The 26730-nt window shown below is 52.1% G+C and overlaps 2 protein-coding genes and 1 pseudogene across 3 annotated transcripts; all 3 read left to right on the top strand.

Annotated features, from left to right (window-relative positions):
* The first annotated feature begins 632 nt into the window (after positions 1 to 632).
* LOC120679970 lies at positions 633 to 9504 on the top strand (annotated as a pseudogene).
* A 7670-nt stretch (positions 9505 to 17174) lies between these two features.
* On the top strand, positions 17175 to 18558 carry LOC120680034 (tricin synthase 1-like). Its single transcript, XM_039961681.1, has 4 exons — positions 17175 to 17419; positions 17482 to 17594; positions 17692 to 17771; positions 17859 to 18558. Exons 1-4 carry the CDS (start codon positions 17401 to 17403, stop codon positions 18427 to 18429), a joined length of 783 nt encoding a protein of 260 aa, XP_039817615.1. The 5' UTR covers positions 17175 to 17400; the 3' UTR covers positions 18430 to 18558.
* A 6330-nt stretch (positions 18559 to 24888) lies between these two features.
* On the top strand, positions 24889 to 26444 carry LOC120678905 (tricin synthase 1-like). 2 transcript variants are annotated; one of them, XM_039960350.1, is made up of 3 exons: positions 24889 to 25011; positions 25093 to 25450; positions 25586 to 26444. In XM_039960350.1, the coding sequence occupies exons 2-3, from the start codon at positions 25361 to 25363 to the stop codon at positions 26234 to 26236; spliced, it is 741 nt and encodes a 246-aa protein (XP_039816284.1). In that variant the 5' UTR covers positions 24889 to 25011; positions 25093 to 25360; the 3' UTR covers positions 26237 to 26444. The 2 variants fall into 2 exon arrangements, with proteins under 2 accessions (XP_039816284.1, XP_039816283.1); XM_039960349.1 differs by having other exon boundaries at positions 24910 to 25450.
* Positions 26445 to 26730: the final 286 nt, after the last annotated feature.

Below are 26730 nucleotides of genomic sequence, written 5' to 3'. Positions count from 1 at the left end.
AAATGAACTAGAATTTGGAAGCTAAAATCTGAAATTAAGGATCTACTCTTTTCTGCTTTTCGGCAAAACAAACCCCTCAAGCCAAAAGCCTTGCATGTCTAGATAAATGGCTTAATATACCCTTAGTCGGGTAAGCCTTGCTTAGTATTAGTATACTCAGCTTTGTTTGTGGCTTTGTTTTTCAGGTGGTACATCTGAGGATATGGCTGACGTCATGTACGGGCTTCATCATGACGTCTTGTTTCGTCACTAGGCTATCGTTCGTTTTCCGTCACTCTTGAACTCTGTTGTCTTTTTATGAATTCAAACTTGGTTTGTAATTTTAATTTAATTTCATACTCTGTGTTGTAAAATTTGTGGAATGTTGCATTCTCTGGACTGCTTTGTCGATCCTGTTCAAGTGGTTTAATCGGGATTTTACCCGACAGCACTGCCGGATTACTCCGTTTTAAGTGCGTGTTAACCCTGATTGTCATTTTGATGATGGTTAGCGCACTTAAGCCGGATTAATTTAGGCGGGGCTGCCATAGAGACCAGAGAGGCAGAAGCAACTCCGCGGCGTGCCGGAAGCCCACCGGCGTAGAGTACTAGGGAGCTAGCCGCCGCCTGCCGTTGGCAGCACCAGTCCGCCGCCGCCGCGGGGCAGCATGTACACGGCCGGCGCCACGTTCGGCCTGGCACCACCGGTCAGCTGGGTGCGCGCGGACGACGCCCGACGCCTCAGGATCGGTCCGCGTGCGGCGACGGCGGCGAGGCGGTCCGACGGCCAGCGGCGCGGCGGCTGGTGGCCTGAGCCGCAGGCGCGAGGCCCCGTCCATGTCCATGGCGCGCCCAAGGTTAGTGTCTCGAACTTGGCTTGCTTCAGTGCTTGTGCCAGTCGCGCTTGATCCCTAACCTCTCGCTGGGGACCGCTAATTTGCGGTTGACCGTGCGAGTGACTGCGTACGGTCGATTTCCCGACCGCGCCATATTTTCTTTTCTGGAAAAGGATTGACCCCGCCGCCCATTTCCGATTTTGGAATCCAGTGAACCCACCTCCACCACCTCCACCGCCGAATGGGCTTTTTATAAGAAAGAAGTTTCGTTCTGTATTTTTTGACAGATACAAAAAGATCAAATAAAAAAACTATGAAAAATACATGAATAAAAATATTTGACAGTGTTTTTTTCCGACAGTGTTTTTTTCATTTCTAGCAATTTTTTTGTTATTTTGTGATAAAAAAGTTCAGAGAAAAATTCAAAAAGAAATTTTTTCAAGAGACAGAAAAAAGTTCAGGGGAAATTTGAACCGTAGAAAAAATTTCAAGAATTTTTTTCATCAAAAAAACAGAAAAAGCTCCGGTAAAAAAAGTTTTAAGAGTTTTTTTCAAAGAAAAAAATATTTTGGAGAGAGAACAAAAATATTTTAATTAACAAATATTTAGAAGATAAAGTTTTTAAAAAAATTGGGAAAAAAACTTTTGCATCCAAAGATAAAAAAATTGGGGATAAAAAAAACAAACGGCGCTACCTCGGGGCTACCAGAGGGGCTCGCCGCCGCCGCCGCCGGAGACGAACACCCGGGGGACGAGCCCGCCGACGCCGGTGAGAGCTCGGAGTGTAGGCTGCCGCGCCGCTCCCCCTGATGGGGTAAGCCGGCGGACCTCTTCGCCGCCGGGCTGCCGCGCCGCGCCTCCCCCGCAGCCGGGCTGCCGCACTGCACCGCCGGTCCGCCGAGCTCCGGGGAGCCCGGGCTGCCGCTCGCGGAGGTCAACCTCGGGGAGCCCGCCGTCGCAGCCGCCCCGCCACCGGCTCGCCTCCGCGCCACCGTGCGAATCGCCGAGCGGCCCGAGCCCCACCTCCCCGTCGCCATGGAGTCACTGGATCTAGAAGAGAGAGAGAGCCAGAGGATGGGGGAAAGGGAGTGCGGGGGGTCGCGCCGCTGGAAAAGATGGGGCGGAGTCATATGGGCGTGTGAGACCCGCCACATGGAATCGACCGTGACTTTGGATGGGTGCGGTTGTAAGGATCACCGGGGTGTCCGACCCTAGAGGGGGAGGGGGTGAATAGGGTTGCTAATCGCTTTCTATCCTAAGGCTCAATCTATTTGCATGAGATAAACCTAACATGTCCTACACATGCTAGTTTTGACTAAGGTTTATCTATACTACTCTCTACTTACCCCTTAAACACTTGCAACCTATAGCCAATCCTAATCAAACTAACTAGGAAAGTAAAGGCACGCAAGAGAGAGTAAATGTGGAAACGTAATACGGTAAGTAAAGATGTAAGGGAGAGAATATGCAAACTCCCGTGAAGACACCAAGACACACAATTTAACGTGGTTCGGTTAGGACACCAAGTCCCTCCCTACGTCCACGGCCACTTGTCCAACAAGAACATGTGTGATGCCAAGTCTCTTCGCTTGATCACCGTCTTGCGTTCGCCACCAAGGCTCCCGGCAAGCAAATGCTAAGTGACCCCAAGTCACCAAGACAAGGCCACCGCTACCGTCTCTCTCGAAGCGTCACCAACGGCACCGTCTTCACTATCGGAGCTTCTCACAAAGAGGGGTCTCCTTCCCCGCACAAAGTGTCGTTGCCTCTCCACACCAAGTCGGAGGATCACACGACGAGTACACAAGATGCTTGCCGCAGCAAGACTTTCACTCAAGCTTACTCTCTCAAGAGATAAGCCTAACCAAGCACTAAGCACTCTCACAAGTGTGCTTAAGCCTATATGATGTACAATGATGCTCTATGGTGGTTGGAGGTGTTCTTCAAGTGTAGTAGGCTTCAGCAACTCCAGCACTCCCAAATGACCCGGCCTTAGGGGTATATATAGGCAGCACAAGCAAATATAGCCGTTGGAGAAAAGCTGCCAGGAAAATACTTAACACCGGTTAATCCGACGCACCTTCAATAGCCATCGTCGGTTCAACCGGTGATACTAAACTGCCAGCCTCAAAAACTAGCCGTTACGTGTACGGGCAATCAACCGATGCTGCGTCGGTTTAACCGGTGAGTGTAGTTGTCCTGTGAACTCTGAAAAACCAACTCTCTGGACAACTGCACCGACGTTCACCAAGACCCAATCGTCGGTTCATCCGGTGTATAGACTTTGCCTCAGCTTCTGGGTCCATTGCACCAATGTATTCAACTTCCCTAACGTCGGTTCAACCGGTGAAACCAAATTTCCTGGTGTGCTCCAAGTCAATGCACCGACGTATGTGATTTTCTCAGCGTCGGTTCAACCGATGATACTAAAGTATCTCTGTCTTGATTTCTTTGACTTGGTTTTCTTCATGGTCTCTTCAATTCTTGTCATTTGGACCGAAGAGGTTTCAGAGCACTGCCCTGAGACCCGTGAGTGGCGGCTCCCCCTCGACCCCCGTCCGCTAATCGGTTAGCGGAACCACCGTAGGTGCGGCCCTTCGGGCCTAGCTACGCCTATCTTCTCTTTGTCATCACTTGAACCTAAAAGCCTGAGAATGATCATCTTAACAATCATATTAATCCAAGTGTTGTGTGTGTTATCAATCGCCAAAATATTATATTAAAATATGGCATGAGAGGCCATTTTCGCTACAATCTCCCCCTTTTTGGTGATTGATGACAACACAACCAAAGCAAGCAAGATGAATTGCAAGAATATGAAATTGATACCAATTTGAAAAGTTAGAGACTACTTAGCTTGCTCGGATGACATTTCAATGCTCATTTAAAAAGCCACCGGCATTTGATTAGCCCATAGGACGAAATGCTTCTGGCTTAGTCCATGGGATCATCAAATTGCACTTCTCCCCCATATTGACTAAGTACCCCCCTTATCACCATGCATCCTTTTGCATTGCATTTTCCATTCCTCCCCCTTGCTAATGGCATCATTTGCTTGCTTTTAGGGTACATTTCTCCCCCTTTGTCATCAAACACCTAAAAGCTTCATAACCACTAGCAACAAGGAGCATTAGTAGCAAAATGAATTAACTAGGTGAAAGGTGTTTTACCTAGCCATGCCTCCCTATATCATTTATCTCTTTAACCTTTGGGTGTTATGGTTTGGTCTTCTTCCCTTGTCCAATCTTTCTTGATCAATTGATACCAATTATAAGGTTAACTGCAATGTGCATCATCTTGATATCGAAGGATTGAGTGTATTACCATATGGACTAAGGGAGTGTGACTACAACAAATATCACTTTGAAAGCATGTTAGTCACAAAAACACAAGCTATAGAGTTAGCTCCCCCTAAATGTGTGCAATAGTGTTTGAATCACCTAACCAAATGTATGCACTTGTATTTCACATAGTGGGGATCAAACTCTACAACTTGAAAAACATGGCACCAATTGAAACAACATACCTTTGTTGAATTTGATATACCACTTGTAGGATTTTATTTGTGGAAGGTGGTACCATTTTGAAGTGCATGTGCCATGCAAGAGTGGTGTATTTCACACCAAGATTAAGCTCATGTAGAATGCTTCAAGAATAATTATTAGTACAAGCAAACTACCATATGAAATTTTTTAGGAAAGCATATCAAATGAAGGACCAATAGTAAAGATCATGCAATCCTAGAGAGTCATTGAGCTACAATGATGCATGAAGGATATCTAATGAATTGAGATCATCCTTTTACCTTGCTCATTACCTCATATGTAGGGGAGGGGAATTTGGGTCACTAATCTTTAATTCACAACTTGGCTTTACTTCATCTTTGCATGATGCATCCCTACTTATGCATCACAAACCTTGCCAAGCCTCCAAATTCCCCGTTGCACTTGTTTGGTGCCTAAGTCTTAGGGACCCAAACCTTTTGAGAGTCATCCATGGTATGAATAATATCCTTGGGCACCCAAATAGGTCGGTTCCATCCATATGTTCTCCACCCCATGACATGAGCCACCACATTGTCATTCTTCTTCTTTTCAAGTATGTAGTGGTTGCTCTTTTGCTTGTTCTTGTGAGTGGGCTTGGTGTACATGTATGAAGCCTTCAAGTATGGAGATGTGTTTTTCTTGATCTCCTTAGACTTCTTGTGTCCCTTCTTGCTCTTGTTCAAGTTCTTGGGCTTGCCATTTTCTTTGCCCTTTGCATTTCCCTCTTTCTCCTTGCATTGGTAGAACTTGTGGCCTTCTTTGCAACACTTGAAGCAAATCACGGTTTCTCCCTTCTCAAGCTTCTTCACGCCCGCGGAGGTGTTATCTTGAGAAGGTTGGAATTGCTCTTGAGTGTACTTTTCTTTGAGCCGCCTCAAGCAGGGGCGGAGCCAGGAATCCATTTTTTTCATTGTGGGGGGGGCAACCATATAAATTTCTATAAAATTTTAATCAAAATTTAAATTTGTAGTGTAAATTTGGTGCTCAGGGGGGGGCAGGCCCCTGCCCGCCCCCCCTCTCTCCGCCCCTGGCCTCAAGTCCGCCAGTAACCTCAATCGCCAAAACATTATATTGAAATATGGCATGAGAGGATATTTTCGCTACAGCGGTCACCCAGAAATTCATCATCGGGCCACTCGCTCTAGAAATAGCGTACGTGGAGTCATTAACTGTGCGAGCGGCTACCGTTGGCCGACAGTTAGGGCCTCTCAACAAAATTACTCGTTCCTCTACTAAATGTAGGAGGTGTTTTCTCTACTCTATTTTTAACTAAAATATAAAAATAGTTATTAATAAAGAAGAAAAAATATATTTGGACATAAGAGATGAGTGTTGGAGATGCTCTTAGCTCTACGCAGCCGGCCATTGGGCAACGGGTAAGGATGCCTAGCAATGTCCATGGCTCCATGCAAGCAGCTTCCAGCTGGCCTGTCACCGACCCCACGGGGGTCACGGCAGAATCACCAGAGTCAGTCAGTCATGGGATGCTAATGGGTCCATTAGCCAGTAGAGGGATTATTGCTTTATTGGGTATACCGACAAGGCCGCGCGAATTTTTAGGATTGAAAACGGGACGGGAAAAGCCTAAACCGACCGTAAACCGTTCCCGCTGGAAAAATAGGAAAATGAGGAAAAAATGGGGAAACGGGCGGGAATATGAACGAATTCGGTTGGGGTGTTTTTCCGACTGTATTCGCGGTTCCCGTTTTCATCCGTAAAATTCCTGTATTTATGTACCACAATCACCAATTCAGCCCAGCCCACAGTATCCTCCGCTCCTCCTTCGCAGACCGCAGGTGTCAAAGGCCAAAGGCCCATAACTGGCCCAAGGCAACCCGCAACTCCCCCCGCCCCCCCAACCCTAACTCTGCGGCTCTACCTAGCCTCGGTGCCTGCCCTTCCCCATTCCATCCTGACCCGGCGAACCCTAGCGATCCCCACCTCCAGTGCTCGCCTGAAGGACGGATCCACCAGCCCGCAGCCCTCTGACCTGCCGCCGTCCGCCACCGTCATCCATCAGCCTCGTCGGCCCTCCGCACTCCGCCAGCGGCCTGCGGCGACCAGCGAGCGCGTCCCGCCGCCGGCCGCCGAACACGCCACCTCACCCCTCTCCTCTCGCCCCCGGCCGCCTCGTCCGTCGTCCCGCCATCCTCAATCTCTGCATGGGCTGCGGCCACGCCTAGGCCCCTTCGCCGAGCCGCCAGACTGGCGGCACGGGCACAATCCGGCCGTCCTCGGCGACGACGGCGGTGGCCAGTTCTCGGCGCGGCAGTTCGACGGCGCCCTCGCGCAGGCGGGTGGGCCGAGCGACGGCACACTACTGCTGTCGGGCTTAGAGGCGCGCGCCATGGCCACTGCAGATGCTTCTTTGGCCTCAAAGCAACGCCTGAACTGCCTCTCTGTTACCTTGATTATGTGTGATTGATTACGTGTGATGCATACATAGTTGTAACTATTACGTCGAGCTAACTGTATGAAGTGGTTACATATATCGTGTTCCCGATAGTAATCGACATATTCCCGATCAATATGTTACGTTCCCGATATCCCGTAATATCGGATTCGTTTTCCCATCCGCAATTTCCGTTCCCGCTCCCGTTCTCGACAAAACAAAACAGGAACAGTAACAGTTAGGGGGGTTTTCCGACCGTTCCCGACCGTTTTCATTCCTACGAATTTTGGCGGCGACTCGATGCCGAGTGCGGGAGAAACCCCTGATACTGCCCACGCGATGGTGGAGGCCCATAAGGACCGCGGTCCATGTTTTTTGTTTTTTTTAAAAGACTGTCCATTTTGTTGGTACTCTGCTCCGAATGAAACTGCGCACATCACATGCAACTGATTGTTTGCAATTGCAAAACTGCCGCTAGAAAACTGCATGCCATTCCTGCAGTTGAAGACAAGAGTACAATGGGATTGGTGCAAACACCCCGCATTATTTTTCTGCATCAGAGTAAGCAGGTTAAAAGAAGTCTAGGATCCTAGCATCGCATGGCATTTCTCAGTGAAGCTAGGAACAGGAAAGGAACCAACGTACCTGGTGTCTGAACAGGTGTGGAGTCCAAGTAGAGAGCTCTTAAACCTATGGATTCAAGACAGAGAGCTCTTACACGATGGTGTCTGAATGTGGTCTTTTTTTTCGAGATGCTTTTTTTTTAAGAAATTTATAAGAAAACTATCTGATCCTTATTTCAAAACAAAACTATACAAATAATTGCACCGGCGGAACAAAAAACGAAAGCGCAGCTGATTCCGTCGCGCACCGCGCGAGTGCGCCGGGATTGCCGCGGAGGAGGCGCGACGGAACAAGCCGAGATGTGAGCAGCGAGCGGATCGGCCACCACTTGTCCCGCGCACCTGCGCGTGATGCCAGCGCCACCCGTTTGGAACGGAGCTCCCCGGTGGCGTTGATGTACGTAGCAGTAGCGCGCTAGCACGCCGCCACCTCGATCGTGACGCGGGCTTACGCTGATGGGGCAGGGCGGCTCGCCGGCGAGGGGCACGGCTGCCATGGCTGCGGGCGGCGAGGTGAAGGGCATCCACAGCAAGGAGAGCACCAAGACGCTCCTCAAGAGCGAAGCCCTCTACGAGGTGCGTCCGCTGCCGCTACATACCTGTCGAGATATTCACCTTCGTTCCTTGCACGGTATTGCGTGGTCTGAATATCTGTCGTGCTCAACACGATCGTGTACCCGCGGGAGAACGAGCACCTCCGCGAGCTCCGCCTCATCACCGAGCAGCACACCTAGTACATTCTCTCTCTCTCTCTCTCTCTCTCTCTCTCTCTCTCTCTCTCTCTCTCTCTCTCTCTCTCTCTCTCTCTCTCTCAAAAAAAAAGAAAAAGAAGAGAAAAAAAAAATCTGGCTTGATTTGTTCAAGTCTGACACATCCTTTGATCATGGTGGGAATGGGGTTTTGCGATGCTTTTTCAGCGGGTTCATGCTGTCGCCGGCGGACGAGGAGCAATTCCTGTCGCTGCTGTTCAAGGTGATGGGCGCCCGGAACACCATCGAGAGGTCGGCGTCTTCACCGGCGGCTCCGTGCTCGCCACGGCGCTCGCCATCCCGAACGACGGCAGGATCGTGGCCATCGACGTCAGCCGCGAGTTCTTCGACCTCGGCCGGCCCGTCATCGAGAAGGCCGGCGTCGCGCACAAGGTCGACTTCCGCGAGGGCCCCGCGCTGTCCGTCCTCGCCGACCTGCTCGCCGACGTACGTACGCCATCAACCATGGCGCTTAGCTAGCCTCTCTCTGTTCTTGATCGGCCATCGGTCTGTGCGTTGATCAGTTCGACCCTGCTGCGTGCGTGCGTGCAGGCGGGGAACGAGGGCGCGTTCGTGGACGCGGACAAGGAAAACTACGGCAACTACCACGAGCAGCTGCTGCGGCTGGTGCGCGTCGGCGGCGTGCTCGCCTACGACAACACGCTGTGGGGCGGCTCCGTGGCGCTGCCGGACGACGCGCCGCTGACGGAGGCGGACCGGGGGATCCGGGCGGCTTTCAGGGACGCGAGGGTCGCCGCCGACGCGCGCGTCGAGGCCGTGCAGGTCCCCGTCGCCGATGGCATCACTCTCTGCCGCCGCGTCGTCTGAGCGAGCTTGTATTGTAGTGTTCCTTTTTTTTTTGGCGCGCTTCAGGGAGTAGAGTACTGCATTACTATTATGAAAGAATAAAGCTTGATGATTGATGTCCATGTCCTTGCTTGAACCTCAAGCGGAAGCGGGCTTCTTCTCCTTCTTCTTCTCCTAGCGACTGGTCTGGTCCGTGCGCCGGCCCGCCTTAATTATCCATCATCTCCGGCAGCTATCGCGGCGTCACTGCTAACCAATCTGTTTGCACGTCCCCCTGCAGCCGGCATGCAAAGTTCTGGCACCGCAGCGGTGGTGGTTGTACATATGGACTCTGGGTATCCACGCGCATGTGTTTGAGTTTTAGAGCATGTACAACCCGCAGACAGGGATCGTCTGCAAGAGTCTTGAATACGACATATAGACAACTAAAAAGACAGGCCGTACAATGGCCCGTCTATTTCATGATTTTCCAAGATGTTTAGTGCTGTGCATGAGGCCAGGATCAATCGTGGATACTATTTTGTATACTGTTGTATTCCTTCTTATACAAAATAGAACAAAACAAATCATGTATACTATTGTGTTGCTTGTTTATAATTTTTGCTAGTGTTTAAACAATATTGGAAGAGCTATAGGTGAACAACATCATCGATTAAGGCCGACTGAATTTTTCATATGAATTCAAAAGAATATGATAACGAAAAATGTGAACCGTGGGGACAGAAGTTCGAACTAATTCTGTACCAAAATTATCAAGCTTTAGAATTTTGTATCTCTCAAACCGTTGAGAGTTTGATCTATGTTCTTAAACCAAATTATAGAGCTTTGAATCAGGACAACTCTTAAGGCCAACTAGACTAATTACGTTTGGAATTGTGAGAATTGGATAGCTGAACAGGGCTGGTCCTGGATTTAAAATCTCAACTTTGCAGCAGCAGCAGCTTGCTTGCTTGCCGCGACCACCGCTGAAGAGGCCGGTGATGGCGCCGCGCCTTTACTGCGACTATAGGTGGTCAAACGGGCGGCCCGGCACGGGCCCGATTAGGCACGGCCCGCGTAGGCACGAAATTATTTACGGGCCGTGCCATGCCTACCCGTGGACCTCACTGCCGGCCCAGCCACGGCCCGAAAATAATTTAATTGTGCCAGGCCGGCCCGTTTGGCCCGGCGGCCCGAAAATGCTTAAATACGGTTTGATAATGGGATGAACGGGTATTTAAACGGGCCTATCGTGCTACCCATTGGGCTCATCAGGCCGCCTATTTTCAAGTCGTGCCTAGACGTGTCCATGGGCCGGCTTTGAGGCCCAGGCACGACCCGGCTATTGGGCCCCTGCCGCCCGGAGCCCAATAATAATCGGGCTCGAGCCATGCTCGTGTCGGGCTATTATGGGCCGAGCCTCGGGCCCCCATGGGCATGGGGCCAAACGGCCAACTATAATTGCGACAGATGAGTAATGTCACCGAGCCGCTTCCGGGAGGGATTGGTGCTAGACATCGTCGCGACGGGCTACGAAGGGTGCCGGAGATCGGCAAGGTTGATCTGAAGCACAAGTTGCAGGGTGGACCGGTGGCTTGCTCACGCGGGACAGCCAGGCCCGGCGGCACCCGCGGCCCGCGGCCCGCGAACCCTCACGCGCCGCAGCTGGATCCGCGCCCCATCGCTTGGAGACGACGACGGTGTACAGCGCGTCCTTTCTCATCGCCTGCAGCCTGGGAGCACGAGCTGTCCTCGTCGCCTCACGAGACGACGACATCACCCGTCACTTGGCTCGCGATGGTTGTTTTTGAAAAAAGCAGGGCACGCGGACGGCTCGTGTTGATGCATTGTACATGACCTTAGGGCAAGTACAACAGTGTAAATAGCTAGTGTCTTTTTATCACAAACAGACAGCTGAACAGACACCTTGTACAATGAGCTGTCTGTTTGGCTGTCTGTAAAGTGATTAATTCATCATTTGACATACAAACTCATGGTGACCTCATGCATAATTGATCTTTGTAGTCATTTTATTACATTGCTAAGAGAATGCATAATACATTCAAATAATTCGCATGAATCTTACATGTATAACATATTAAATCATAAAACGTATATAAATATTAATTGGCATGGCTCTTTGTAGCAAATTTTAAGCCACCTATAACACATTATATCATGAAAGACATATAAACTAACAGAAAATATATCAAACTTATTTTTCTCATTTCTACATAAAAAAAGAAAAATAAAGTGATTTTTGCCACTTTTTATTTTTCTATAATTTACTAGACATTTCTCAACTTTCAAGCAGTAAGTAAGAAATACATTTAAAAAAGCAGAAAATAAACACTTCTTAAGAGTAAAAGTTACAATTTTGAAATGTGAATCTAAAAAGGAGTCTAAATTAATACATAATTTAATATGCATTTAAACACCCTAGCACAAATAAATTTATAGATAAAAATACATGACAATAGTATGGGTATTCAGATTTTTTAAATGTAAAGCATCACAAGACAGATTCAAATTTGAGATCATTTGGACTTATATTTGTTTTACTATGAATTTTACAAAATCATGAACACACAAGTATTACTTGCTAGCTTGTACTGTTCATCCCCCTGGCCGCGAGCGCGGCGGCGTTGAGCAGCGCCATGGCCGGCGCGGAGCTCATACGCAGAAGAGAATCTGGCGCCAAAACGAATCCCCCTCATCCCGCTCCTGTGCGCGCAGCGGATCTTCATCGCCGTCGTCTCTCCGCAGCAAGTCGTACAGCGGGGGCCTTCGTCGGCGATTGGCCTGGGAACACGTGAGCGGAGTCGTAGACGGATGGAGAGACGACTGGGCATCGACTGCTCCTCTTTGGGGGATTTTTTGTGAAAAAACAGTGCATGGCGACGGGAATCTACGGCCCGTTGTACCTGCCCTTAGCTACTCACCATCTACCTCACGCGGTTTCTTTCTAGCCACCGATTCCAATTGCAGAGGCATGCATGCTAGCACTGAGTTTCTCTCTTTGGCCTGGAAGGCATGGTGGGAGGTGACACAACGTTGAATGGGCATCGGTATCAGGCCACGTAGCGGACGGAGGAGGGCGAAGAAAGGCGAAACCGCGAAAGATTCAGAAGGGCACTCTACAATGAAACACCATTTCTATATACCTCGTCTCATGCATACATCTTTATATGCAATATATGTGTTGTGGGGGTTCTAGGGGTACCCACAGCCGGGTGGCGGAACGCACCCGCCTATTCCCCGTGAGGGAGTACTCGGGGAAGTACTAGGCGATGGGGCTGAATCTACGCTGGGACTAGGACTCAAGAACACACGATTTAGAGTGGTTCGGGCCGCCGGAGCGTAATACCCTACGTCCACTGGGAGATGTATTGTTCTTGGTGGTGTGTATGAATCTATCCTCCGCCGGCCTTGGCTCTTACCCAGCCTGAGGTTTTCTAGCGGCGCCCCCCTTTTATAGATCAAGGGGGAGCGGATACATAGGACGTTGGTGCCCCGACAGGTGGGCCCAACGTGACTGTGGCTACAGTGGTAGCGAATCTTTCCTCCGATAAGCACACTGCTGCTCTCCTGACTCAGGGGGGTCTTTTCTTGTCCCGTCAGCTAGGCGCCCGTTGGAGTAGCGTAGCTTGCGGCGTGGCCTGCTGAGGCTATTATGTAGCGTCATAATGGGCGAAGGTGAGCCGTCGTATCCATCTGGCAGACGCAGTATGGGCGGCGCCAGCGGCTCCACTGCCTTGGTAATACGCGATCAATAGTATCCCCTGGTCAATGAAACGCCTCAGCTTCTGCTATATCAATGCAGACGTTCACCTACCGCAATAAATGCAATGGTGGGTGAACGTTGGTATGGAAACCCAAACGGCCATGTCTTGCAGACACGTGGCGGCCCCGGACCACCCCGACGCGGGGCGTCGATCTCTTCCCTTAGTGAGGGGTCCGGGACCCTGCGGGGGTCCGGTCTCCTTGGGAGGTCCGGAGCCCCGGCTGCTTGCGCACGAGTTCCTGCCTCTTCCGGAACACGTGGTGTCTCCGGACCTTTCCCAACTGTGGAACGGTCCGGGCCGCTGCTGGGAGAACAGGACTCCGGACCGCAGGGGTCCGGCTGTTTGGATGTAGTTAAGGATAACTACAAGATCCTTGCCTAGACACAGCAAGAGGGGGTACCCCAGTCCTGGGGTACCGACAGTGGCCCCCGGGCCCACCTCGGGTGAGGTCCGAACCCGCAGGTGGGGCCACCATCGTGATGTTGTTCCTACGCAAGTTGATTGCGTTGGTGTGCTCATGGAGAGAGCGGGCATCCCGGACCCCTGAGTCCGGTATGCCTGTTGCCAGGTTCAGGTACTAGAGTGCTCTCCATTGGGCGACGAAGGTGTAGGCTTAGGGTACGGAACCAAGCTAAGCGGCTACACAGACTTCGGATCGCTCAGGGAGTAAGCACCACTTCCCGGACCCGGCTCTTGTCGACCGTGGCGAGCGGTCTCCGCCGGAGCGGGCCACCGGAGTGGACTTGTAGCGACCGTGGCGAGCGGTCTCCGCCGGAGCGGGCCACCGGAGTGGACTTGGAGCGACCGTGGCGAGCGGTCTCCGCCGGAGCGGGCCACCGGAGTGGACTTGGAGCGACCGTGGCGAGCGGTCTCCGCCGGAGCGGGCCACCGGAGTGGACTTGGAGCGACCGTGGCGAGCGGTCTCCGCCGGAGCGGGCCACCAGAGTGGACTTGGAGCGACCGTGGCGAGCGGTCTCCGCCGAAGCGGGCCACCGGAGTGGACTTGGAGCGACCATTGCTGACAATCTGATGAAGCATGTTACCGGACCTCATAGTAAGGTGCAAAGAAACCAAGCCTTATACTAGGAGGGAGCCCGGGACCTCTAAAGACAGCAGTCCTGGATACTAGAGTACTTGTAACAGGGTAGTGAAGTACGTAAACTTAGGGTACATTACCAGGCTAAACCACGCAGAGCTTCTCTACCCCAGGATACAAATACCACTTCTCCAGAGCAGGTCCTTAGGGGTCCGGACTGCCTTCGAGCTAGAAGGGGTGTCTTCTCCTGACCACAAGCCAGCAACTTAACTTGGATTGTTAGCAATAAGGGAAACTCTGGTCAAGAGGAAAGAATAGTTAAACCAAGGCGAATAAATGTAATCAGGGTGGAGCCTAGGTAAAACTGAGAAAGAAAATCTCCTTTATTATTGTGGTTTTCACGGTATACATCGGAGGTCGGGATTACGAGGTCGGACCTCCACCGCTCCGGACCGCTTTTGCCTGTTTGTGTGATAGGGCCAGAGGTCGGGTTTACAAGGTCGGACCTTGACCGCTCTGGACACACACGTAGACGCCACGCTATTACAAAGGAGAAAATCTCTCATTCCTTTCTTAGGAGTAACCTACGGCTGCATGCTATACAGCTTGTTCTTCGGAGGTGAAGGCACCCTGGACGTGCCTGAACCGCATCATCCAGCATCACCTCGGGAGTTCGGGGGTCCCCTCCTTGCCTTAAGAGCTGTCACATGCTTACATGGCATGAGACAAATTCTTTGGCTTTGAATGGAAGAGGCCCCCTCCCCCTGCCGTCGCCGTTGCCGATGGAAACCAGAGCGCTTGCGCAGCAGATGGACCGGTGCGACGCATGGAGAAGTGCGGTCGTTCGCCGGCTTGTCCTTGGTGCTAGCGCCAGGGGCCCCCACGCGAGGTGGCGGGGTCCTGTCTGCAGCAGCACCGAGCAAGGCTGAGGTGGATCTCCGGTGCTGGAGACGGCAGAACGACACGGTCCACTTCCTCCGGGATGGCCGTCGGCTCCAGGCTCCATGTTGAGAGGAAGCCTTGAGCCGACACCATGCCACCGCAGAGGAGGTGTGGCCGTTGCTTGAGAGAAAACCTTGAGTCGACGTAGGGGCAGCAGCGTCCAGCGGCGCCTCCGTTGTGCGCCGCTACGCCGGCTCCGAGGTGTCGCAGTGGCGACGCACAGCAGACGTCGCTGTCGTGCGCCGCCGCACCGAGGGCGTTGTCGCGCCGGTGCCAAGACAGGTGGAGAGAGTGTGGCCCTGCCTTCCTTCATCTTCTTGTTCGTCGTTGCAGAGGATGAACACGGCCCCAGAAGCCTGAAGATCCAGTCAGCGCCTGTTCTTCCCCACGGACGGCGCCAAAATGTTGTGGGGGTTCTAGGGGTACCCACAGCCGAGTGGCGGAACGCACCCGCCTATTCCCCGTGAGGGAGTACTCGGGGAAGTACTAGGCGATGGGGCTGAATCTACGCTGGGACTAGGACTCAAGAACACACGATTTAGAGTGGTTCGGGCCGCCGGAGCGTAATACCCTACGTCCACTGGGAGATGTATTGTTCTTGGTGGTGTGTATGAATCTATCCTCCGCCGGCCTTGGCTCTTACCCAGCCTGAGGTTTTCTAGCGGCGCCCCCCTTTTATAGATCAAGGGGGAGCGGATACATAGGACGTTGGTGCCCCGATAGGTGGGCCCAACGTGACTGTGGCTACAGTGGTAGCGAATCTTTCCTCCGATAAGCACACTGCTGCTCTCCTGACTCAGGGGGGTCTTTTCTTGTCCCGTCAGTTAGGCGCCCGTTGGAGTAGCGTAGCTTGCGGCGTGGCCTGCTGAGGCTATTATGTAGCGTCATAATGGGCGAAGCTGAGCCGTCGTATCCATCTGGCAGACGCAGTATGGGCGGCGCCAGCGGCTCCACTGCCTTGGTAATACGCGATCAATAGTATCCTCTGGTCAATGAAACGCCTCAGCTTCTGCTATATCAATGCAGACGTTCACCTACCGCAATAAATGCAATGGTGGGTGAACATTGGTATGGAAACCCAAACGGCCATGTCTTGCAGACACGTGGCGGCCCCGGACCACCCCGACGCGGGGCGTCGATCTCTTCCCTTAGTGAGGGGTCCGGTTACTATACAGGGGTCCGGGACCCCATGAGGGGTCCGGGACCCTGCGGGGGTCCGGTCTCCTTGGGAGGTCCGGAGCCCCGGCTGCTTGCGCACGAGTTTCTGCCTCTTCCGGAACACGTGGTGACTCCGGACCTTTCCCAACTGTGGAACGGTCCGGGCCGCTGCTGGGAGAACAGGACTCCGGACCGCAGGGGTCCGGCTGTTTGGATGTAGTTAAGGATAACTACAAGATCCTTGCCTAGACACAGCAAGAGGGGGTACCCCAGTCCTGGGGTACCGACAATATGATTTAAAAAATCTGAATTCCAAAAAATAAAAGAAAAAAAACGAAAAAACACCTCAAACTTATCTCTTCGAAATCTCTCTCTCCCTCGGAACTCACGCGTCTCGTTCCTCCTCTCGCCGTCTCGAAATCTCTCTCGGAGGTGCGAGCGACGCGGCACATCTCTCTCTCTCCGTCTCGGTAGCTCGGCACTGGCAGCCAGATTGGGCGAGGCGGCCGGTGCGAGCAACGCGGCCTGGCGCGGGCGGACCAGGGTTTAATTTTTCGGTGGAATTTCGCCGAAATTCCGGTTTTTTTTGTTTCCGCTAGTTACCGGGAAAAGAAATTTCGGTATTTTTCGGTATATTTCATTTTCAAATTCAAAATTCAACAAATTTCGGTCAAAATTCACCGAAATTTACCGAAATTTCGGAACGAAATTTTGTTTCCGCTAAACACCGGGATTTCATGGAAAACGAAATGGTTAACCTGGGGCGGACAGCCATTGTGTGGGCGAAGCGGCCGGCGTGGGGAGGTAGCCGGTGCGAGCGTCGCAGCCCGGCGCGGGCGAGGCTCTATGGCCGGACGGCAGGTGGACTGGGGAAGGTTGGCCAGATGGCGCGTGGCCGTTGGCACACATCTGGTACTTGCTGGCAAAGACGTGCCAAAAATTGAGCCAGAGCAAAGCGGGGGCAGCGGATCCATCGGAGTCGACGGCGACTTGGGACTGGAGCTCCAACGCGCGAGGTACCGTCTGATGATTCTTGGACAGCAAGCGGATGCCGTCGATTCGCGCGGAGATGAAGTTGCCGTCGGTTTGCACAACGAAGGGTTTTTTTTTTTGCAAATTAACCATCAACGACAAAAAGGACGAGCGTTGTAGATGCCGATCAACATTCGATACTTTCCATGCAAAAAAAAACATTCGATACTTCACCAAGCAAAGATGATCAGGTCTTTTCAGAAATGAATATGTTCAAAGCAAGCATTATTGCTTAATCTAAAAAAAGCAATATTGGCTTTCTTGACGGTGAAACCAAAGTATGCATCATTATCTGTTTATATATAGAGCGGACTGGCGGGCAGTGGATTGGCCTAGCGAGGTTGCGTCTACAAGCGAGCACCCAGATAGATTATTCATTGTTAGAAGCTGTTTGGATACGCTAGTGTCAAAATTTAGTAGAACTTTTATCTATTAGCACTTAGATTCAAACAAAGCCTAAGAGTTATCCACGGAGTGGATGTGTGTAGAATCGCAACACAAAAAACTTACATTATCGGCAACGATAAGGTTTTATACATGGACACCACGGCATCAGGTTAGCAGAGCACACGCTACGAGCGAAGCCGTCAGCTGTGCTAGCTAACATGGATACTGCAGGGAGAGGCGGCGATCCTGCCGTGGCGACCGCCGGCGGCGTAACGGTACCGAACGTCCACAGCAACACCGACAGCAGCAACAAGACGCTGCTCAAGAGCCAAGCTCTGTACAAGGTAATTAGATCACACGAACGAACCATCACGGGACCGTTTGATTATTCTTCGTTCTCGCCGATCATGGTGACACTGACGCGTTGGCGGCGGCGTGCAGTACGTCCTGGACACGACGGTGCTGCCGAACGAGCCGGAGTGCCTGCGCGAGCTGCGCCTCCTCACCGACAAGCACGAGAGGTACGCGTGCCCACTCCGCTGCAGCTGCTCTTCTGCAAGCTTGTTCATCATCACCAGTAGCCGCGCGCTGCGTGCCCGTGCATGCAGGAGGAACATGGCGACGCCCCCGGACGAGGCGCAGCTGCTGCGGATGCTGATCAGGCTGATGGGCGCCCGGAACACCATCGAGGTGGGCGTGTTCACCGGCTGCTCGCTCCTCGCCACCGCCCTCGCCCTCCCCGCCGACGGCAGGGTCGTCGCCATCGACGTGAGCCGCGAGTACTACGAGGTCGGCCGCCCCTTCTTCGAGAAGGCCGGCATCGCGCACAAGGTGGACTTCCGCGAGGGCCCCGCGCTGGAGCGGCTGCACGAGCTGCTCGCCGACGCGCGCAACCTGGGCGCCTTCGACTTCGCCTTCGTCGACGCCGACAAGCCCAACTACGTGCGCTACCACGAGCAGCTGCTCCGCCTGGTGCGCGTCGGCGGCGCCATCGTGTACGACAACACTCTGTGGGACGGCACGGTGGCGCTGCCGCCTGACGCGCCCCTGTCGTACCACGACCGGCGGATCTCGGCCGCCATGCGGGACCTCAACGCCGGGCTCTCCGCCGACGAGCGCGTCGAGGTGTGCCAGCTCACCGTCGCCGACGGCATCACCATCTGCCGCCGCGTCGTGTGATGGCCGCGTGATGGCCAGGCCGGCTCCTGCGGCGACCACGCCCCGGCCCTTGTAGTTGTGGTGCCTGAACTCTGAACTGGAATAACAACGTCGCTTTCATCAATTGCAATAGCATTCGAACTCAAGTCGCTGAACGTCTGAATCTGAACTCGCCAAACGAATTACTGCATCATCCATTTCCTATGGAATAATTCGAACCTGAAACCTATAAAAAAATGGGTAAAATAGGGTCCAGAACGCGAATCGCGTGCGGGGCCAAAATTTCCAGAGAGAAATCAGGTTGCCGCAGGCTCTGAAAGTCCCCATCTCGGATCATTCTGTCACTGCAGGCTCTGTTCGAAGTTGGGCAAATGGCCTATAGTTGGCCATCCGGCTTGAGGCCCGTGGGCCGGCCCACGGCCCGACTTTTTGGCCTGGTACAAGCCCGGCCCGGCACGAGCGTCGGGCCATGCCTGGGCCGCTCCCTCAGCCCATGGGCCGGCCTGGCCCGGCACGATTAACCGCTAGCCCGATAGAGGCACGCGGGCTGGCCCGAGCAGGGAGGCCTGCTAAGGCCCATGAGCTCGATTAACTTCGTGTATATGTACTATATTTGAATGTGTATGTGTGAATAAAAGTATTTGAATTTAAGAATGTGTTAAAATTTCAATAAATTTTATGTCAAATTTGAAATTTTGAGATAATTCTGCATTAAAAAATGGTTAAATAACTATATGGGCTCATGGGTCGGCCCGGCCCGCAAAGCCCGTATAGCTTTCGGGTCGTTTCTGGGCCGAGACCTCGGGCACGTGGGCCGGACCGGCCCGGCATAGATAAATATTCGAGCCCATTGGGCTAGCCCTAATTGGGCCGGGCCAAGTTAGGCCCGGGCCGTGCCGGGCCCAGGCGGCCCGATTGGCCACCTATGAAATAGCCTGTTCTGTTTCAGTTACAACTACATTTCTGACCGCCCATGATCGACCTGCAGGCTGCAGCTACGCAACCTCTGTGTCGGTTGCAGTGGAAGCTGGAAATTCCCTTCTGCTTCGACTCGAAGTTAGGCATCCCTTCCTTTTATGGCGCACCATGACATAAAGTTATATGCTGCCTTACTTCGTTCGTGCGCTCTCGTTGTAGCAGCATGATACACCTTTTGTACTTCTCGTTTTTATAGTTTCTATTATAGTTTCTGAGGCCCTGTTGATCCTTCGCAATTAAGAATTAGCTAGCTAATTGATTATAGTTTATATTAGCTAACTAAAAATTAGCTAGCGAAACATAGCTAGATGTGTTTGGATGCATCAACTAATTGCTATATTTTAATATGAATGGACCATGCTACCCTTATATTTTCTAGCACCACGAGTGGATCAGGGGTAAAAAGGACTTTACACACAATTAGCTAGGATTATGTGGGTTCAGTTAGCTAATGAAATAGTACTATAGTAAAAATTAGCTGAGGGATAATTAATACCTCATCAGCTGATCTGTTTGGATCTCTAATAGCTAATTTTACCAAGCTAATCATTAGTTAGAGGATCCAAACAGGATCTGAGTTCTGACTGCAGCAGCGCGCTCCTTGCTTTCTTATGTTCTCTCGCCTCCACTTCTGCCTTGCAAAAGGTGATTAAATATGCCGTAGGAAAAAGTTGCTATAAAGTATTACTCAAGTCATAGCATTCACCCAGAATGGCACTCCCAAGTCCCAACTAAATTGTGTTTTTCTTTTTCGAGAATGAGAAGATAGTCTACTTCGGCCAAACTCCATTTTTTTTCTCTGGCTTGGTGACGGGATCACGTTTTTTTTAATAATTTTCTCCTTTTGCCCATTAGTCACTTGCATTGCTCAGAAACTCGGTGGTTGGATTGGATGTAAGGTCACCAAGGCTTTGTTTAGATGCGAAAAAATTTGGGTGTAAAGTACTGTAACACTTTCGTTTGTATTTGATAATTATTGTCCCGCCATAGATTAATTAGACTCAAAAGATTCGTCTCGCAAATTATAGTCAAACTATGTAATTAGTTATTTTGTTTAGCTACATGTAATATTTCATGCATGCGTTCAAATATTCGATGTGATGAAGAATCTTGTAAAATTTTGGAATTTTGAGTGCATCTAAACAAGGCCCAAGTCCGTGAAGGCGTGAATCATGTTTTCAGTGCTAAGTGGAAGTGGGTAAAGTAATTGACAACTTCCGGCATTTGAGTGTCCATAGTTGTTAAAGAAATGGTATTGTGGTCCGTCGACCAATCTAGACAAGTGCGAGCGTTCGATGACGTATTGACGCTGATTGGTTTTCTTCTTATCCTATTTCCTATCCATACCCATACGGTCTCGAGCATTTTTTTTCTTAAGAAAAATCGTAGCTGACCGTGGAACAGACTCATTCCTTGGAGCCCTTGCTTCTGATGACCACTACAACTCCATGACGCCTAAAAGAAAAATTCAAAGTAAATGTTCACCGAATTAATGATGCGAAGTTAAATACATAAGCGCGCATGATTGCAAGTTCGAAACGTCACGCCCCATGTTGTGGCCTCCATCCAATCCAACCCATAGTCACAAAGTTTCTGGGTCGACCGGATCGAGGAACGGGGTCGAGGGTTGAGGGTCGTCACTTTATAAAATTGTGGTACGAAGGGGGTATACCTCTATGGAACGATAAATTATTATGTGGAACGAGACCCTAATTCATCGGGGTCGATATCTTCGGGTCCATGTGTCTTTATAAAAACAAAAAACTATATATGTGCTACTAATGAAGAAATTAATCTACCCAAGCATATAAGAAACGTATAAAAGAGTACATTTAGACCATGCTATACTTATTCAGCTCATTTTCTAACAAAAACAATACCAATCCACTGTCATTAACCTTTTTATCCCAATTAAATCTGCAAACAATGGGGATGCGACCCTTTTCAAACCAGGACGCGATCCAACTTTGAATGGGACACTGATCCTCTTCGACCCCGACCCTCGAATCGGAACGGCGTTCCCGGGTCGTGGGACGAGGCATCGCAGTACTTGAGCACTTCCCCTACCAGCAGGGCGGCGCGCGGCCCCAATCCGGGGCCAACCGATCGGGGACGCGCCGCCGAACCCTCGTACCTCGTCGATCGGCACAGTGCCTTTCGGGTGCGGTGTGGTTGCCTGGCTGGGTTTGCTCCTCGGTCCGGCCGGTGGGCCGGTGGGCGGGGTTGGTGCTCGAAAACGACAGCGAATCTGGCGGCGGTGGCCGGCCGGTGGGGCAGACGCGTGCGTGCCGGCCCGGCGGCAAACCTCCGTCTGACCCACTCGTCCGAGCTGGAAGAAGCTTGGAATAGGAGATGCGCGCGCACGCTCGCGGTCGCGGGAATGGATACCGCAATGATTGCAACCGGCGAGCGCGTACGAGAAAGTCGACAAGTAGATCGAGACGGGTCACTGGTCCTCGTTTCAGACCGGTCAGCCAGACCCCAAGTTCGTCGTCCTCCTCTCCTCGTTCTTCCGTTCCGTGTCGGCCTCGCCAGCCGGCGCCGCGGCGCCTATCCGCGTCTGGGACGGCGACGCGCCCGCGCCGGGCTCGGCTCAGGTCGCGGCCGGGGAGACGGCCAGACCGGCGGTGCTACAGGGTTGGCGCGCGCGCGTCGCCGTCGGCGAGCCTGGTGGGAGGACACGGCTGGTCGCTGCGTGCCCGGTCGTCTGACCGTACGAGTCGAAACGGCAACGAACGCACAGCCGCATAGGAAAGAGAAAGATGCCTGGGGTCCGGAACTCCGGATCGACGAGAAACACCGTGTTCGGGTGCTAGCTGCTGCAGCTGCTTGCTGCTTGCTGCTGGCTGCTAGGCGGCGGCGCGGCTGCTGCTAGGCGGCGGCGCGGCTGCTGCTGGCTGCTGCAGCGGCAGCCCAAAGCAGCATACTCCCTAGCAGCCAAACACGGTGAAAGCGGGCGTTTGGTTCTCGTCCGGTACCATCTGTACCCGATCGAACGGTGCAAACAATAAACAGAGTAGATGAGGCTGTTGAGCTGGTAAAATAAATAGTGCTCGGCTGGTAGATTGTGTGAGAGGAAATAAGCCGAAATAAGCCAAGCCGCACTGTTCATGTGACCAGCCAAACAGCCTCGATATTTGCACGGATTTTGGTGCATGCGATGCGACCATGCCCATTGTTGTAGTCTAGTCTCGGCCTTATTGCTGGCATGGATTCGGTTTTCAATCAACAAATATTGAAAAAAAAAGTTCGCCTATTTAAGATGGTTGACTCTGAGGATTACAATTCCTTAGGGTAGTACTAGAATGGTACTAGTTCTTTGCTTACTACTAGCCCCAGAAGATATTTTGGCTAAGTGGCCTCAATCATCTTAATCTCCGATCCTCTACCACGGCGGCCACACATGTAATGATTTAAAGCCCATATACAAACATGAACGGCCGACCAGCAGGGGCATTCAGGTCCGTACAAAAATGCGGGAACCAAAAAAAAAAGTTGAATTCAAAGGCATCGGATGGCGTTGTGACATGGTTCCAATAACCTGAAAAATGCTTCAACTTTATTCAGACTCGAGACACTACTTCGTGCCTGTCGGAAAAAAAAAATTGTAGTGCGTGGTACCTATTACTCCCTCCTTCCCTGTTTATAAGGCATACACGTATATCAAGATTCAAACCTTCTCATCTTTGACCAATAATTTGACTATTAAATTTTTATTTTTATAATGCAAATTTCATATGATTGGATTCATAATCAAATATAGTTTACAATGATTATAAGTTTATAATCAAAAGTGATATAATATATGATAAATAAATGGTCAAAGTGTTGTTTAGAAGACCGTGTCATGTTCCACCATGCCTTATAAACGGGGAAGGAGGGAGTATGTACTTACAAATTTGTCATGAACATTGACCTATACTATCTACTTATACAAATTTATAGATCCAACCAGTATCCAACAGAAGTCACAAGACATTTCTGAAGTAGAGAGTGGCGGCACCAAATTAAGATATGTTCAAACGCCACACGATAACGCAACGCACGGGGCCATGATCGAAGCGGATAATGGTCCTCATTTCCAGATCGGCTGTCGTCCCTGTTGCCAAGCCTCGAACTCCCGGAGAAACCGGTTTTCCCTTCCGTGTCGACCACCCTAACCGGCGCCATGGTCCACCTGGCCCCGCCGTCCGCCGATGTGCTGTCGCGCTCGTACTATCTTCTGCGCCGCCGGCACGGCGCGCGCGTTCGGCGCCGGGCAGGTACGCAGGCGCGCACGGGAGTGGCTGGCTGGCTGGCGATTGACCTGCGTCGTGTCGCCTATGGCCGGGGAAGGGAGGCAGTTGGTGGCCTTGTCTGGTGGCTAGCTGGTGCGCGTCCCTGTCGTCGGGTCCGGTGGGCCGGGGCGGCCCGGCCAGCCGGGTGGGTGACCCGCCGGCGCGCGCCGTGGCGGCGCCAACCCCGCGGCGGCGCCGGGAAGCCCGGCCGGCCGTTCCTTTTTTTTTCCCCTTTCCGCGAGTCCGATCGACATCTCGTGCTCCGATTAGCATAATCCCCTCGTGAAATGCGATGCTAACGCAGCGGTAAAGAATGTCTTCACAGAACACGCGCATTATTGATGCTTTTTTTGCCTGCTTTGATCCCTGCTTCCTGCCATGTCCAGCAGGACTAAAAAATCGTCTCCCGTAATCATTTCAACAAAAAAAAAAATCGTCCACTACTGACCTTACACCAACCCCATCTACCATGATCATCGACGGACTAAACAAAAAAATAAGATCTGCATCGGACACATTGTCATCTCAGCGAGGTAGGAGGTGTTTTGATTTGATAAAATAAAAAGAGGTAGGGATATTTGGATCGCAGCCGCAACTCGTCATGCTGTAGTGGTTAGGCGGGTATGGCGGTCACAATCTCCGCCACAACTATGTGGCGTGCCAGAGTGCGGCCACAGTCCAAACACGCTCTAAATTTAACTTTGGTCCTCTCTTTTGTAGCCGATTAGAAGGACTAAATAAGGATTAGTTGCAAAACTAAATACAAAAGTTGAGGCTAATTGTCGATAATTAAGAATCCATTAAACCTACTACCTAGCATATATTTACTGTAGCATAATATTGTCAAATCATGATTTAATTATGCTTAATTGATTCGTTTCGATAATTAGCCTTCACTTATGCAATTATTTTATAGTTAGTCTACATTTAATTCTTCTAATTGATGTGCAAACATACAATTTGATAGGATCAGAGCTTTTAATCCTGAACCAAGTGCTCCACTTGACGGGCTCCTGCGCTTCCTGGAACTACCGCGCCAGCCAGCAACGCGCAGCCATTGGCCACTTGTTAAAAAAAAATGTATTCACTTTCTTTTAGAAAATAAAAAAATTCCAGCATCCATGACAGGCGGAGTGGGGTAGGTCGCGGCAGGTGGCGCGCGCGGCGGTGGTAGGAATGAGCTTCTTCTTCTTCTAGTTTTTTTTTTTTTTGAAAAGAACGGCAGGGGAATGAGCTTCGGGTCGTGTGCGTTCGTGGGCTGCCACAACGACGGGGGCTCCGTTCTTCCTCCATCCATGGTCTTTTGACTCTCTTCCTCTTCCAATTCAAAAGGCAAAGAAAAGAAAAGGTAAATGTTTCATGAGACGTTGCCATGTTTGGTGGGTCAAATCGGCAGCTAAAAGGGGGGCGAAATTTCTTCGGCTTGCAGGAAGGAACGAGTAGGTGAGCGCTTTGCTTTTTTCGTTAAAGGTTAGTATTAGGTTAACAATTAGCAATGGTGGCGGGAGCAATTAGGCAACAGGGGCGGCAGCGGCACCATCACACCAACCCCTGCTCACTCCCAGCTCATAAATAGAGTATCGCTGCGAGGGCGAAGAGTAGCTACCATACCAAGCACCAGCCACCAGCAGCTAGCACCGGCTAGACCTCGGGCAGGAAGCAAGCAGCCGGCGGCGACACCAGAGAGGAAGAGAGGCATGGCGGCCGGCGGCGACACCATTGCCCGGGTCCACGCCGGCATCGACAGCAGCAACAAGACGCTGCTCAAGAGCGAGGCCCTCTACAAGGTAACGACGACCAGCGACTGACGACCTAGCTTAGCTACCAGCCGACCGACCGATCAACGCCGTGGCCGGTCGGCATCGATCGATCGTTTCTTGATCTGATGATGATCGGCAACTTAACGAAATTCCTTGTTGCAGTACGTGCTGGACACGTCGGTGCTGCCGCACGAGCCGGAGTGCATGCGCGAGCTGCGGCTGGTGACGGACAAGCACGAGTGGGGGCTGATGCAGTCGTCCCCGGACGAGGCGCAGCTGCTGCGGATGCTCATCAAGCTGATGGGCGCGCGCAACACCATCGAGGTGGGCGTGTTCACGGGCTACTCGCTCCTCGCCACCGCGCTCGCCCTCCCCGCCGACGGCCGGGTCATCGCCATCGACGTCGACCGCGAGTACTACGAGATCGGCCGCCCCTTCATCGAGAAGGCCGGCGTCGCGGGCAAGGTGGACTTCCGCGAGGGCCCCGCGCTGGACCACCTCGACGCGCTCCTCGCCGACGAGCGCAACCTGGGCGCCTTCGACTTCGCCTTCGTCGACGCCGACAAGCCCAACTACGTGCGCTACCACGAGCAGCTGCTCCGCCTCGTGCGCGTGGGCGGCACCATCGTGTACGACAACACGCTGTGGGCGGGCACCGTGGCGCTGCCCCCCGACACGCCGCTCTCCGACCTCGACCGCCGGTTCTCCGCCGCCATCAGGGACCTCAACGCCCGCCTCTCCGCCGACGACCGCGTCGAGGTCTGCCAGCTCGCCATCGCCGACGGCGTCACCATCTGCCGCCGCCTCGTCTGAGTTGATGATCTGTTGCTGCTCCCCCTCGCTCTCGCCGCTGCTGCTGCCGTCCCGGTGCTTTCAATAAGATTCTTTTCCCCCTTTCTATTCCTTTCTCTTTTTGCAAGTTGATGCGTCGTCACATCGTGTGCTATACTGTACCTACTACTACTACTGTACTGTACTTGTGTTATCGAACTGGAGCAAATACAGCGCATTATTTTCGCCATCCTCTTGATTACGATCAGCATGCATGCAGGCCTTTCTCTTCCTAGTCCTAACAGCAACCACCATAGCCGGCTTGATCGTTGTCACGAGACGCGACAGCTTGTTCCCGCACTACGCGGCCGGGTCGCCATCGCAGGCGGTTAGGGGGAACGCAGCGTCGAGCTGGTCATCATCCCGTGCACGCCACCTGACCCGATCGATGGGGGCAGGAAGTACGCGCGCGGTGCGCCGGCGACGACGCCAGCCGTTGGGGGATCGCGACGGGGCAACGTAACGTGCGCGCGCGA

This window comes from Panicum virgatum, chromosome 6N, assembly GCF_016808335.1.
Source record: "Panicum virgatum strain AP13 chromosome 6N, P.virgatum_v5, whole genome shotgun sequence".
In the NCBI taxonomy this organism is placed as follows: domain Eukaryota; kingdom Viridiplantae; phylum Streptophyta; class Magnoliopsida; order Poales; family Poaceae; genus Panicum; species Panicum virgatum.
The sequence above is the reverse complement of the archived record's forward strand: the minus strand, read 5'-3'. Positions and strand labels throughout refer to the sequence as shown.

Coding starts and splice junctions, on each gene's coding strand:
- LOC120680034 (XM_039961681.1), top strand. Junction 17,595..17,691: donor AGAGCCAAGCTCTGTACAAG/GTAATTAGATCA, acceptor GGCGGCGTGCAG/TACGTCCTGGACACGACGGT. Junction 17,772..17,858: donor CTCACCGACAAGCACGAGAG/GTACGCGTGCCC, acceptor CCGTGCATGCAG/GAGGAACATGGCGACGCCCC.
- LOC120678905 (XM_039960350.1), top strand. CDS start 25,361: ATGGCGGCCGGCGGCGACACCATTGCCCGGGTCCACGCCGGCATCGAC. Junction 25,451..25,585: donor AGAGCGAGGCCCTCTACAAG/GTAACGACGACC, acceptor TCCTTGTTGCAG/TACGTGCTGGACACGTCGGT.